Genomic DNA, 13827 nt, shown 5'->3' with positions numbered 1-13827 from the left:
ATATAAATACTCAATACCTTGGAAACAGACACTTTTTTTTTCTGCCACAAAATTTGAAATAACAGCATGATGTAGGCTAACCATATGGCTTAAGTCAATATAGGCTACAGAAATGTATTGCTTGTAATAATATTAATACATTGGTTACTTGTATTTTTTCTTGTTTGTTTTTAAATGGCCACCTCACCAAACTATGTTCTAATGTTCAGGAAGTATTTCCAGGATCTTCCATTTGGCTTAAAAACTCTTCACACTCTTCTGTCTCTACACATTACAACAGCTTTTGACTTATGCTTAAACAAGCATTTAGTTTATTAAATCAAAAATAATAACACATTTCATTTGTTTTGTTAATTGTGCTGCATGTGTTTGCTGTTTTTCATTTGTAAAACTGCACTACTGTACAATAAGCACAGGCCTTTTCAAAGCACATATTATATCCTGTGGCAATGGGAAAAGCACAGGTGTTACTTATAACATGACGATGGCTCTGTTCTATTCCAGTGCCCCAGTAAGCCAGACAGTGTGACAGTGAAACTAAAGAATTCAAACAGTCTGACAGTGAACTTTTAGCAGCTAAAATGGATGCAGCCATATAGCTTTAGTTTTATTATAAACACCTGTTCTTTTCCTAAAGCACCATGTCAAAAGTATGGGAAATATGGACACATATTTAAGTTAATAGAAATACACAGATCATATACAGATTTGAAACGTTGTCTTTGTGATGTCCTTAAATAAATATAGGCCCATCCATGGACAGGCGAGTATAGGCCAACGCTATATGTTCTGGTGTATTGCATCGATGTACATGCTTCACACTTGTCCTTATAAGAACATTAAGTTAATAACTGTCGTTACATTTAGTGAACATCTATCTGAGAGTATGGTCATAGTGCTGCAGTTGCAGGTCATTCATTGCAGATAAAATGTGGTTGTTTTTTTAACCATCTCTGAACATGTTTTTTGTTTTTGTTTTGACATTCATAGTTTCTTACTGGTTTAACTTATTTCATATTTTACACACACATTACATTGTATATCTGTAATACCAGTGAATGAAGGAGATTTCCACTGGCCCATGCTTTCTCACTGGGCTAAACCAGTGAGTCAGTGTGAGTCAATGACTGACAATATTCAGTCAGTCATTCATGTTGATCACAGATGAATCTCTGTGTTGCTCCTCTCATTCATCACACAGATCTTCACTGTTTGATGCAGCGTTTGAATACTGTGTGTGGATGGAAGTGGGCCTTCACTTGTGTGCTTGTGTGCATGTGTGCATGTGTGCTCATGAGGGGGGAAGGGACAACATTTGTTTGTATGTGTCCTGAATAGCCTGCATTCATACGGTTTCATCTATATAGAGCAAGGCTATCATATCACAATACTCGTCATTGTGGGTCATAGGGCTAAAGTCAGATGGATAATGGAATGACACTAAGGCGTGTGCTTAAAATCCAGAGTGGTGACAGAGTGGTGAATCCAGAGTGGCGCCTCCTATAGACTCTGTCTATAGGAGGCGCCACTCTGTCTATAGGAGGTGAGATGTGCAACTGTAAACATGAGCTGAATTTAAAAATATTAGTATATTTTTTATATCATTATAGGTGAATGGTCAATCATTATAGCCAAAAATGAACAGACAACAGGCTGATTCAAGCTTTAAATGTTACGATCATTTTGTCAGTTTATATAAAAAAATAATTAAACATATTAGCAGTCTGAATCAAATGAAAAGTTCTTCCTTACACTTACTGTTAAATGTAAAACCTGTACTTCAACATATCACGTTGGCCTTCTCTAAGGCTCTTACTTTTGCAATTTAATTTTCTCACTTGATGTAAAGTATATCGAAAAAAATTCAACGATCCTACTTTAAATGTTGGCAAAAGAAGAAAAGCACCAACATTGATAAACTTCATAAAAAAAAAGGTTAAATTCCCATCAACATTTCCCAGAGCCCAAGTTGACCGTCCAACAGATTGACCGTTTTTTTCAACGAACACTCATTTTTACATACTTTCATGCCCAATATGGAAGGTCTCTCCATCAAAATACAAATAAAAAAGGATGTGGCTTGATGACTCATGAGGTAGCATGAGATCACTTGAATTAAGTTAACTCGTGTAAACTGTTTCTTGACTTCCTTCCTCTCTCTTTGCCCTAAATAATCATCCGGTGTTTTCAGTGTTTCCTCAAAAAGAAAGGCAACTAAATGAAATCTGGTGTTACCTTAAATTGTCCCACAGATTTTTCTTGCTTTGAACATCATTGGCAACATTAAGGATACTTTTAATACACAACTCAGCGAAACAGGTTGGGTGGTTTTTTGGACCTTATGTTCAAATTGTACAAGCTATACCTCCATGGGATACTTCTAATTATTGTATTAAGTAGACCATTATCTTAACATTATTTTCCATGATGTAATAATTAGCATTTAAAGATAAAATATGTTGGTACTGTGTTACATACATATATGTTTTCTTCAAAGTTTTATCAGACTTCACATCAGCAACTGAAGAAGGAAGAGGGAAAAACTGGCACCAGTGATCTGATTTATTTACAAAGAGGAACCCACAGTGACAAAACAATAACAGCTACATACAGGAAGTAAATCTGTAAGACTGTAACCATTTCCAACAGAGGCCGAGATAAACAGAGCCATGGTGACCAGGTGGTCAGCGGACACCTACCAGGTTGTTTCCCTTCCTGTAGACATCTGTAACAAGACAAAACAAACGCTTTGGAGCATACACAGCTAGCTGTGGTAACAACAGACGCCATCTTGCTTTGAAAGAGATATAATTTAGACATCACTGACTTCGCATGCCAGAAGGAGAAGTGGGACAAAATACAAAATAAAAAAAAGATTAAAGAAAAAATAAAACAGACAAATATATAAAAATATGCCATTAGATTCATATCAACAATTGAGGACCATGGGTGCACTATTTACAGAAAAAGGAAATATACCAATATTTACAACAATAAAGACTTCTTTCACATACGGGCAGGAGGGGTTATATTTCTGAGAGTTACAGTGAAAATAAGAAGATGTGAGGGTGAAAAATTTGGTGTCAATTTTCCATTCCTTAAACTGTTACACAATGGCTTCATTTTCTATATACTCATGAAAAAGCGTTGAGTTTTACTTGGAAGGCGTGTACGCGTATGTGGGTGTTGTATAGCTGTCAATACACTGGGTTCACAATCTTAAATGCAATTGCTGAAATATGATTTCTCACTCTTTAATACGTAAAAGACTGCCAAAGAGAAATGTATTGTAAAGAAAATACTTTGTCAGGTTCCTAATGGAAAATCTTATTTGAAAACTTTCCAACCATGATAAAAATTTGTGAAATGCCTGATCAGAGCCACCTAACTAAATATTCAGTCATGTGTACAGACCTGTATGGTAGTAGTTTTGTGCTAACCAGGGACCTTAAAGCTAGCAAACACACTTTAAAATCAGTAGCTGGGGGCCCACAATTGATGTTATTTTCTGCTTTCCAACTCACAGTCTAGTACAAGCTGCTCCAAATGTATTAGACAGTATCAAGAGGTTGCAATAATTTCATGTATTTCTGTGGGATCATCATTTTCAGTGTCCACAGCACAGATATATATGACCTTCATACTGCAGAGAAGGATCCATTTGCTCAAGCCCACAATAGATACAAAGCATTGAAGCTCTCTTGGCAGCTCTGGCAGTAAGAACATTCGCTACTTCATACAGGAATAACTGAACATTTAGAAATAAACTTGCTCGCTGTTTATTCTATAATGTGATGAAAAGAGTGTCTCATGTCTATTTTCAAAATATGGTGAGTGTGGGTTAGCTTATCTTAGCGTCAAGACTAGAAACAAAGGCAAAGTGATTGCTGTCATTTGCAAACAATACAATAAATATTATTTGAATGAAGAAATGGCATGATGCAAACCAATCAAATACAATATTTTAATTTTAGTTAATTTTTCCACATTTCCTTTGACAAAGCAAGGGTAGTTGTTTGCGAGTCATTATGCTAGGCTAAGCTATCTGCTCATGGCGGATGTTACATCATTTTTGACCATACAGAATAATAGTAATTTTTTCACCTTACTCTTAACAAAAAAAAACCCTGAATTAGTGTATTTTCAAACATGCTTCACTATTCCTGTAATGTACTACAGTTCCTAAACAATCTTCAACTGAATTATCACGGGCTAACAGGTCACTTGTAGAGGGTCCACACTGACTGTAAGGTCGACACACACAAGGCGAGGATATCACAGGCTAGTTAGCAAACTATCACAACAACCAGCAAATCCTCTTAGCTGTTAGCTGCTTTGGCAGAAAGAGAGTTGACCTAATGTGGATGAGTTTGTAAAGTGGGAAATCTGAGGTGAAGGGCCCAGATGGCTAGCAAAGTGCAATGTGTTTTTTTTTTACGCTTGGAGGGATTAAAGACAATCACTGCTTAACCCCCAAAGCCTGAGGCCAATGTGCGTGCAAGGACAAGTCAGAGACACCCTTTTACTTCACCAGACATCTGCTGCAAGACAAGGGAGACCTGACTTTTTTATTCTGTGTGTGTATGTTTAATTGGCTTTACTTTTAGCCCTCTGAAGGCACGTGCAGGCACTCAGCATTTGTCCCTCTGACCTACTCTATATCTTGTGTGCTCGCCTGCTGCACATACCAACAACTTTCATCTTGTTCTCCAACAATCAATACTGAACGCAGCAGCGTTGGTGTAGGTTTGTTCATTCATGGTAAAAACCAAACATCTTGGGACTATATTTCCATGTAACAAAATTGCAACCAGCAATAAGCTGAAAAATAACTGTAATATTAAACCAATGTGACATTCTTGCCCCCAGACAGTCACTGTGTTTTCCGTCTCTTCAAGATGTGTTATGAATGAGGTTCTGATACTATTAACTGTGGGATTGATTAGGGATCTGGAGCAAACTGTCAGTAGATGAATAGAGTTACTATTACAAAAACAAACCTCCAGCTCCACTCCTTTCAGGGTGGGTGTCCAACATTTATGGAGTCGTACAACTCCAAGAAGTCTGTATTTCTTATCTTACCATATCACAAGTGGGCTGAACTAGAAACCCCAACTGTGTACGTCTGCCTGCTTAAACCCTACACGCCCGTTTGTCTCTTTAATCAATAATCAAGCCAGGTACTCCCTGTTCTTTAACTTGAAAACAAAAAAAAAGTGAAAGCTACATCTTCTATAAATTAAGTGCTGTAAAAGAAGGCACTAAAAAACAAAAACCATAAATACTGTACAAAACTATCGCAATCTCCTACCACACAGCCTGGACTCATCTTTGAAGAGTACGAAGCCCCCCTGCTGATTTCCACTCGACTTAATGAAATCACAGGGCAAAAGAAACCTTTGCAGATCCCTCACGTTACAACTTCAACACAAACGAGGCTTTGGCATAGTCATGTTAAGGAGGAATGTCTCCAATGCACTTTGTTTCCTGCTCAACTCCAAAGATGGGTTTCATCTGTGTTCATGTCATCTGAACCTGTGCAGCAAAACTTAAATAAGAAAATCAAATACAACGTGTTTATCTGTGTAAAAATAATGTCTTTATGTTCAGTGAGTGAAGGCTGTGCATTAAAGTGTGTGTTTATAGTCCTGTCGGATATCCCTGCAACATATTGCACTTCAATGAGGCTCTTAATAACTCTTTCTCTACAGGAGTGAAGATGATTTTAGCAGTCTTACATGAACAGATATTATTACAACCATAGCAGGACTATCTGATCTCAGGTCTCAGATCAGCAAAATACTTTGCACACAGACATCAACCCATTGTTTCTGCAAAGCTTGAAGCCTAGCTTTAGAATATCCATCAAACTGCAGTCTGCATTGGTACCATGATCTTTGTTTCCTTTCGTACATTTTCACGTATGTTTATTACATTAACTGTACCTCTGAGCATCAAGAAGCTTTATTTAAGCAGGCCAGGCTAAGATGAAGTGATGATGGAGCAAATGGTTCATGTCCAAAGTCAAACTCCTGTGCATTGACATTCTGCAGAGTCAAACTCCTCTTCTGTCTTTCTGCACTTGTTCTCAGTCTGAACGTGTGCATTTGTCAAAGTTTCTCTTCACAGTCTTCTTCTCCTTCAGTATAGACTTCATTATAAAAACACCTTTCCAGACAACACAAGCAGAAACAGACATGCACAGATACCACTTGGTGAGGAAAATGCACATCGTCTGCAACAAAAAACATCAAAAAAAGTCTTGGTCTGAGTATCCAGGAGGGAGCATGACAACCATAACTTGCACATAGAAACTGCTGGATTGAGCAGAAGACCAAAACAACAACACCAAAAAGTGAGGAGTCTGATTGAGTAGGAGGACAGGAGCTTGTGCGCTGCACCCCGGCGAGTGGGATGTTTTGATGGGTTGGTCAAAGTGCAGTGTTGATGGTCTCAGACCCGCCAGAGTAAAAGATGGTTGGTACTGTCATCCCGTCCGACTGTTTCGCTGCTATTGGTCAGTCTAAAGTCCTCATAGCCGTCACCACCGGAGATTACTAGATGGTTGGTTTTTGGAGGGATGTGTGCAGACGCTCGGCGGCGTGCAGAGTCATGCCTTTGCAGTTTCCCGTCAACTGTGCTGCTGCTCTGCAATTGGTTCCCTAGAAAACATTCATGATCGGCATTAGTGGGAAGAGACAAGTAAAGTAACTTTTATTCAGTTCAAGCAGACACAAGTTCACAAAAAAAAAAGACTACCTGTGGAGTCAGCAACTGTAGGAGGGAAGTTCATATCAAACCCTTCTGGTAGTTCAATTGACGTCAAGAAACGAACGTGGCCTGTGTGTCCATGAGCTGAGCCCATAGGCGACAGGGGGGTTTTCAGTGTCCCAGCCCCAGTTCCTGAGCTCACTGTTGGGATTGCCAGCGTAAGGACCACCCCTGCAGAAGAACACCTGCTTTAAAACCTGACTTTTTTTTGTTGTTGAAAATCCTACAATGATCTTTGTCAAATTTTAAATGCTAAAATAACAAATTAAAAAAAAAAAGTGCTTGTACCTGCACTAGTGCCGATCCAAAGCAGATCCTTACAGGCCAGCAGTGCTGTGATTCTCAGACAGGCGGCCTTGTGCTGTCTGATGATTGCATCTGCACCTGAATGGAGAAAAGAGAGAATACAAAGGAGATCAGGGGAAGAGACAGTGGTAAGGGTAATGAATAGATAGAGATTAGAAGGTACAGGGAAAAAGACTGAGCATTGACAAATTAAAAAATCTGGATGAGGACTGCGTAAAGGCAAATAGCTTCACTAATAAGCTTTGTCCAGGCTTACATTGTATAACATCTATCTATCTATCTATCTATCTATCTATGTGTATTTCTGTATGTAACACTTACAACCTGCAGGTGCTCATATTCTCTTTGTGTTTTTTACCTGCAAGCATCTTATGCACAGCAGGCGCCACGTCCACCTCTGTCAGGCTCTCCAAGGTCTGAGTGTGGTACAGTTTGACCTGAGCGCTGCCCTGCAATGCCAACCACACACCCTGACCGTACGCCACCAAGCAGGTCACACACCGGCTGCTGTCTGAACCCACCTGGAACCAGTGCTGAAGAGAAAAAGGGGCGAGATGAAAGAAACACACTGACTGGTCTGTTTGGCTCTTCATTAATTCACCTGGACATACATCTGTCCATGTGTCCACCTACCTCTTGTACCAGTGTAGTTGTGTTGATAATAAGGACTCTGTTCTGGGAGCCACACCACAGCTTTCCTCCCACAGGAACCATTTTGGTGACAGGGCTGCTTGGTGTGCCCAGAACTAATGTCTGGGAGGACTGAGGGTCCCAGAAACTACCTGCAGATTGAGAGACAGATTTTAATGGAAGATACAAAGAAAACAGAAACATAAATCAATGATGTGTTCTTGTATTTGACGAGGGTAGAAGACTTATAAATGTAAATTTAAAACTTTTAAAAATGCAATGTCAAATAATTAATTAATTATCAGCACTCCAAATGGATGCAGAATAGACCAAGGAACCAATCACCTCTCACTTCGAGCTTACCTGCTTCTCTTTGATAGACAATCACCTCTCCATTGGCCAAGGACACAAAAACTTTGTTATCCAAATACCTGCAGGATGAAAAAAAAAAAATTGAATTGTCTTTAAATAAAATACTTAATCCAGTGTCATCATTTTTAAAGGCAAACTTGTGGCAAGCGCAGCGACTCACAGTATACAGAGGATGGAGGCTGAGTGCTGCATCTTCATGCTGTTTTTACGGTTCCGGATGTTGTCTGAGGATTGGTACACATGGATGCTAACAGAACCAGAAGTGTTAAAAGAAGTTTAGTAATTAAAGAGTAAAACAACAGGCGTTTAATATTTAAACACAAAAATAGATTAGGCTATACTGCACTATGTGTTTTTGGGGGCATTACTCACCATCCATCCTCAGTGCCCAGCCACACTGAGCTCTGGTAGGCCTCCGGGTCAATGCTGAGCAGGTCTTCCAGGCTCGCCCTTGTGAACGAGCCCCGAGAGGAGCGGCGCATGGCGCGTCCGTCCATGGGGCTCTCCGTGTGTGTGCGACCTCCTCCTCCTCCAACCCCCAACATCATCCCTTGAGTCCCATAGGAGCTGGCCACAGGGAACTCCTGCTCCTCCTCGCTGCTGGTGGTCTCTGTAGCCATGTCCTTGGAGCTCGGACCCTCGTCATCTTGGAGAGGGGAAACGATGTTAGTATGTCAAGTTTGTGAACTTGTGTGTGAGGCTGAAGGTTACATGTGTGTTTTTACTCACTGCCATAGCTGGATGATACGGTGGAGTGACTGGCCTGACTCTGCAGAGTGGAGGAAGGGCTGGGGGAGTCCTCGTCGTCTGTGTCATCACTGTCGAAAGGAACAAGCTCCGCCCCTGATACTGGAAATCAATTGATCACATCATCAGTTTACATAAAATAGCAGTACATAGAAAAGCAGTAGAATACAAGTCAATTAAGTGTAATATTTGATAGTATTTGAATTCGTAACTCCTGCTGTCTGTCAAGTTTAAAAACCTTCATGGACCAACCTGCAGGTTGCTCTGTCAGCTCCAGAGAAGAATGAGAGATCGATATGTGGAGGTGCTGCTGCTGGGTGTGACCAGGCGCTGTGGAGGTAGGAGCAAAGGTGGCCTCTGATCCACGCTCCCTGAGGAGAGAAAAAGGATGGGTTGAAGGCAGAGTATAATAGGAGGAAATCAGGAACATTGTCAGCAAACCAGTTAGAGGCAACAAATCTTTCAACAGAAGTTTATGTTTGATATTCCAGCTCTACTTGCTGTTTTTTCTATATAATTACATTTCAATTCAGACTGTCTACACTGGACCAGCTCATCACATTGCTAAACTTGAACCTTTTGGATATCTACAGACAGAAATAGGATCCAACCTCTACTTCAACCTTCTTTTTCATAAAATGACTTAATGTAATTATAGTGAACTTAATGTCATTGTAAGTGATTTATCTAATAAAGTCATTAAGATTAATAATGATTGATTGATTTATTACATTACAATGCAGGTTTTCTTCAATCTTATTGAAGGACCTTTACTCTGTCACTGGTGTTTTTACTACTAAAACAGAATGTGTTTTATTTTTGTGGACTGCCTTTTATTCAGACATAACCACTTACTCTGTGCAGTCTAATAGTACCTGTGTATGACTTAGAGGAGTATGAAGATGATTAACACAAGCACTACAGTTGTATGTGTATCTATGTGCTGTTTGAGTTCAAGCCTTCAACCACACTGTAGCTCAGGCCTCCAAAGTCATCCTCTGTGTGTTAATACAAATACACAAACACAAAATACCGACCTTCCCTTGAGTCCCGGTACAGCAGCGATACATATGATCCTTGCCGAGCAGACAGCGATGCAGGCCTCCACTGTGGGCTCATCTTTAATGTTCAACAGACACACCTGAAGAGAACAAGAAGCCACGATCAACACATCAGCCAATTTTTGCAGAATTCAAACTTTGCTTTAAAAAAAAAAAACTAATATAACACCTCTGTTATTTTGTGAACCAGAATACACTGCATGAGCTGAAAGTTCAAATGCAGATAACAACAAGTTTATGTTCTTTACCAACTGAAAGACCAGGTCACTAAATGCACCTGTGGTGGTCGCTGTTGAAGGCTGTAAATTCTTACAAAGACCTGGGTGTTTTAATTGATGAATCTTTTAATTTTAAACCACATGTGATGTGCCTGGTGAAAAATATGTGGCTAAAACTAAAACTTCTATTAATAAAAAAAAACATCTTGTTGCTGCAACTTTTTTTTTTGACCTGTTTTAGACTATGGTGATGTTTTTTGTACATGCACGCCTCCTCTCAGTGTCTCCATATGACTGATACTGCTTACCATGCATCCTTGAGGTTCATAACAAACTGTAAAGCACAGACTCACCATTGTGAGTTGTACTCTCATGTAGGATGGCCTGCTCTGGTGACCCCTACGCTCATACTTGTTCTTCAATTCTTGTTCTGCTCCCACACTAACTACAGTGAGTGTTTTTATCATGCAGAACAGTACTGGAGTGTATTCTTTGCGTTCTGAGGACCTCTTCATGCTCTCTGACCCAAATGCTCAGACAGAAGTTGGGTAAAGAGCTTTTAGGTTTTCTGCACCCTCAGTCTGGAATCTGTTGCAGAAGGACTTCAAAATCAAGGACATGGTGTCCTTTAATGTTTTTAAATCTAAAATGAGAAGACATGGAAGGAATCTATAGGATGGCGATTGTTTAACCTTGCCTGCTTGAACTACTCCCAGATTTGACTAATAGATGGTTCTCTTTTAATGCAAATGTGAGTGTTTTGTAAATTGTACTTTGTCTCCCCCTGTGTCTCTGTCTGTAACCTTGTGTTTTTTGCTGCTGACTTGTCTTGGCCAGGTCTCCATTTGGAAAAGAGGTTCTTAATCTCAATGGGACCAACCTGGTTAAATTGAATTAAATGTACAGTGTTTTTCCTACCTGTCCAACGTATCCATCGCTGTTACACACCCACACTTCACAGCCACTGTCGGGACAGCTGTGACTGGGAGACGCACATGAAAACTGGACACAAGAATCAACATTTAAGTGAATATGAATTTTGTAGATGTGAAAAGATGTCTCAATGTAGACCTAGGGTTTAAACGACAGACATGAATCCTGTCTATAACTTCATAAATACAGAAGTTATACACCAGGTTTCCTCTGCTGCTCTCACCTGCATCCCACTACGTGTCTTCATGATAGGAATGGCCTTCAGAAACTCTGGATCCCACTGGTCTTTATTCATCGCTGCACACAAAGACATAATGGCAGTTGTACGCGTAAATAAAGCAGCTCTAGGCATCTCTCTCTTTCCTATGTACCTTGCTTGAGCACATTAAATTACATCATGCATTTTTAACTGACCTAGCTTCTTCTTGGCTTCTTCAAAAGCCTGTTCAAAGTGGGACCGTGTGTCCGGTGAGCTGAACTCAAAGACAAAGCTGCTCTCAGCGGAGGCCGTGGTGAACTCCATCTTCGTGGGCAGGCAGGTCATACTGAAGGCCAGACACTGCTTCTCTGACAGCTCCCTGTGCACAGACGCCATCAGATCCTTTATCACCTCGTCCAGGGACTGCGAGAACAAGAAAGGGACACGAAAAACATCAAAACCTTCAGATGTTTTTTTTACAACTTCACGGAACAGACAACATGAAAGACCAATGCAGTACCTGGTGCGGGAAGCTGAGGTTCTCTGAAAGTTTGCTGATCTGACCCAGAGTGCCGAGATCCTCGTCTAGTCGACTGATCATCTTCTGGATGCTCTCCTTGTTGGTTGCCTGAGTTGAGCCTGATGCAGAAAGGTTTGATTAAGAAAACTTCTGAAGGCAAAGAACATAAATATTTAAGAGACTCCTTCATCTCCAGAGTCATGTGAGGAAAAAATGACAAGGCAGCCTGTTTTCTTTCCCCTTGCAATCAGTTGGATGTATGTACTTATGTGGTCTGAAGGTGCCTTACTTTTTACCACCTCCACGTCTTCCAGGGGAAGCTTCCACAGGAACTTGTATTTACTGGAAGTGTCAATCATACTCGCAGCTGAGTATCTGTCAGTGAGAGAGCAACAAATGAGAAGACAGAAAGACAGAGGCAAAGGACAAATGGAGACATTTTTTATAAAGGATTTCATTTTATTAAACATTGAATGTCTGTTTTTTAACACCAGGGGGCAGTGTGGTCTGGAAATTATATTACTGTGTTTGATTTTCCTCTCTGTCAGTGTGTTTACGTGTGTTTATGTGTTTATGTGTGTGTGTGTGTGTGTGTGTGTGTGTGTGTGTGTGTGTGTGTGTGTGTGTGTGTGTGTGTGTGTGTGTGTGTGTGTGTGTGTGTGTGTGTGTGTGTGTGTGTGTGTGTGTGTGTGTGTGTGTGTGTGTGTGTGTGTTTGTTTGTGGATTGCATACAGGCTCATGGAGCTGCGTCTCAATGAGCCGGACTTCCTCTTGAGAGTGGTGCAGATGATCAGATCGCTGAAGAGGAAAAGAGAACGGTCTTTTTTCCCTCCGACAGTTTTCTACACAGAGAGGGAAGGAAAAGAAGAAGAGCTCAACAACTCCATACTAAGTGTCCATGACATCATCACAACAATTGAAGCTGTATCTATAAAAAGTTTACTTCAACAATATCTCTTTTTTTAGAGTATAAAAAAAAGAAAAGAATTGCACTGTGTATCTTACCGCCTCCATGACCATTTCCTGTCTCAAGAACTTCCTCTGGGGGTTGAGAATCTAACACAAACATAAACAGATTGAGGTGATCATCAATTCCATTCCATAAAAGACAACTGTGGACTGAATGCCTTTAACTCTTCAGAGTTTATCAATTTAAAAGCCTAATAAATTCTGCAAGACTTCGTCAAAACCTTTATCAACTTTATAAGACAAAGGCAGAAATCAGCACTAAGCAGATGAGAATCTTTCTATAAATAAAACTCTCACATGTTCGACTCCCTCTATGTGCGCCTCGATCTCCTGGATAACCCTCGCCTCCCGTTCTGCCTCCTCAGCCGAGCGACGGCCCTTGTTGATCTTCTCTGCCAGCCGCTTGATGTCCCTCTGGGCGTCCAGCAGGTACGAGTGGTCCGGGTGATCTTCTGAGGTGTGCTTCAGCAGATCCTAGAAAAAAAAAAAAAAAATGATACAAATTTAAATATATGTACCTCCTGTTACATGAGCGTCTTCCACTTAACACAAGGTTAACTTATAAAGAAAGTGTTGGAATTTAGTTTTTGTGATATGTCACCTTAACCAGCAGCTCATATCGAGGAATCCTCTGGACCGGTTTGATCATCAGATCCCCCAGAGCCTGTTTCTCCTTGTTCTCTCGCATGTTTTGCTGGTGCAATGAAAGAAGGAAGAGAATGGTTATGAGCAGTGGTGTAGTGGTGCCTAAAGAAGTCGGCATACTCTCTTTTTTGAAGTGGCTCGTCCAGCAGAGGATCAGCTGCCTCTGTTATAAACAGTGACATGTAAGACTCCTTTTGAATATTTAGTAAGTGCATATAAGTCAATTAGTGACAGAGCAGGGATGAGGGAGAGTCATTCCTTCACCATCCTGGGGAAAAAAATGGCAGCACACCACGGTTTTTGTCATTCAATCATTGGTGTGAATCAGAGGGCATTTAGAAGAAGGTATACTCGATGGAGACTGAAAAATAAGTGGGTATACTCTGTATACCTGCGAATACCCTGCACTACACCAATGGTTATGAGAAGGAGAAAATCAGTGGTACTGAAAATAGG

General features: G+C 40.4%; 1 protein-coding gene across 1 annotated transcript in view; it reads right to left on the bottom strand.

Moving 5' to 3' along the window:
* Positions 1–2548: 2548 nt before the first annotated feature.
* The window catches only part of LOC109988472 (rho guanine nucleotide exchange factor 17), a 64411-nt gene continuing 53132 nt past the window's right edge, over positions 2549–13827 (bottom strand). Inside the window, exons 5-24 of the mRNA XM_020639972.2 lie at positions 13328–13420; positions 13024–13200; positions 12763–12813; positions 12490–12599; positions 12047–12132; positions 11758–11876; positions 11453–11660; positions 11262–11335; positions 11024–11107; positions 9864–9967; positions 9079–9197; positions 8809–8928; positions 8452–8725; positions 8240–8326; positions 8071–8138; positions 7711–7859; positions 7436–7610; positions 7060–7155; positions 6760–6942; positions 2549–6662 (exon numbers count right to left, since the gene is read on the bottom strand). Of these exons, the coding sequence (XP_020495628.1) occupies positions 6454–6662; positions 6760–6942; positions 7060–7155; positions 7436–7610; positions 7711–7859; positions 8071–8138; positions 8240–8326; positions 8452–8725; positions 8809–8928; positions 9079–9197; positions 9864–9967; positions 11024–11107; positions 11262–11335; positions 11453–11660; positions 11758–11876; positions 12047–12132; positions 12490–12599; positions 12763–12813; positions 13024–13200; positions 13328–13420 (2586 nt within the window). The 3' untranslated portion in view covers positions 2549–6453. The remainder of the gene's footprint in view (positions 6663–6759; positions 6943–7059; positions 7156–7435; positions 7611–7710; positions 7860–8070; positions 8139–8239; positions 8327–8451; positions 8726–8808; positions 8929–9078; positions 9198–9863; positions 9968–11023; positions 11108–11261; positions 11336–11452; positions 11661–11757; positions 11877–12046; positions 12133–12489; positions 12600–12762; positions 12814–13023; positions 13201–13327; positions 13421–13827) is intronic.

The sequence above is a fragment of the Labrus bergylta genome, chromosome 11, assembly GCF_963930695.1.
Source record: "Labrus bergylta chromosome 11, fLabBer1.1, whole genome shotgun sequence".
NCBI lineage: Eukaryota > Metazoa > Chordata > Actinopteri > Labriformes > Labridae > Labrus > Labrus bergylta.
This window is presented reverse-complemented; position numbering and strand designations above follow the sequence as displayed.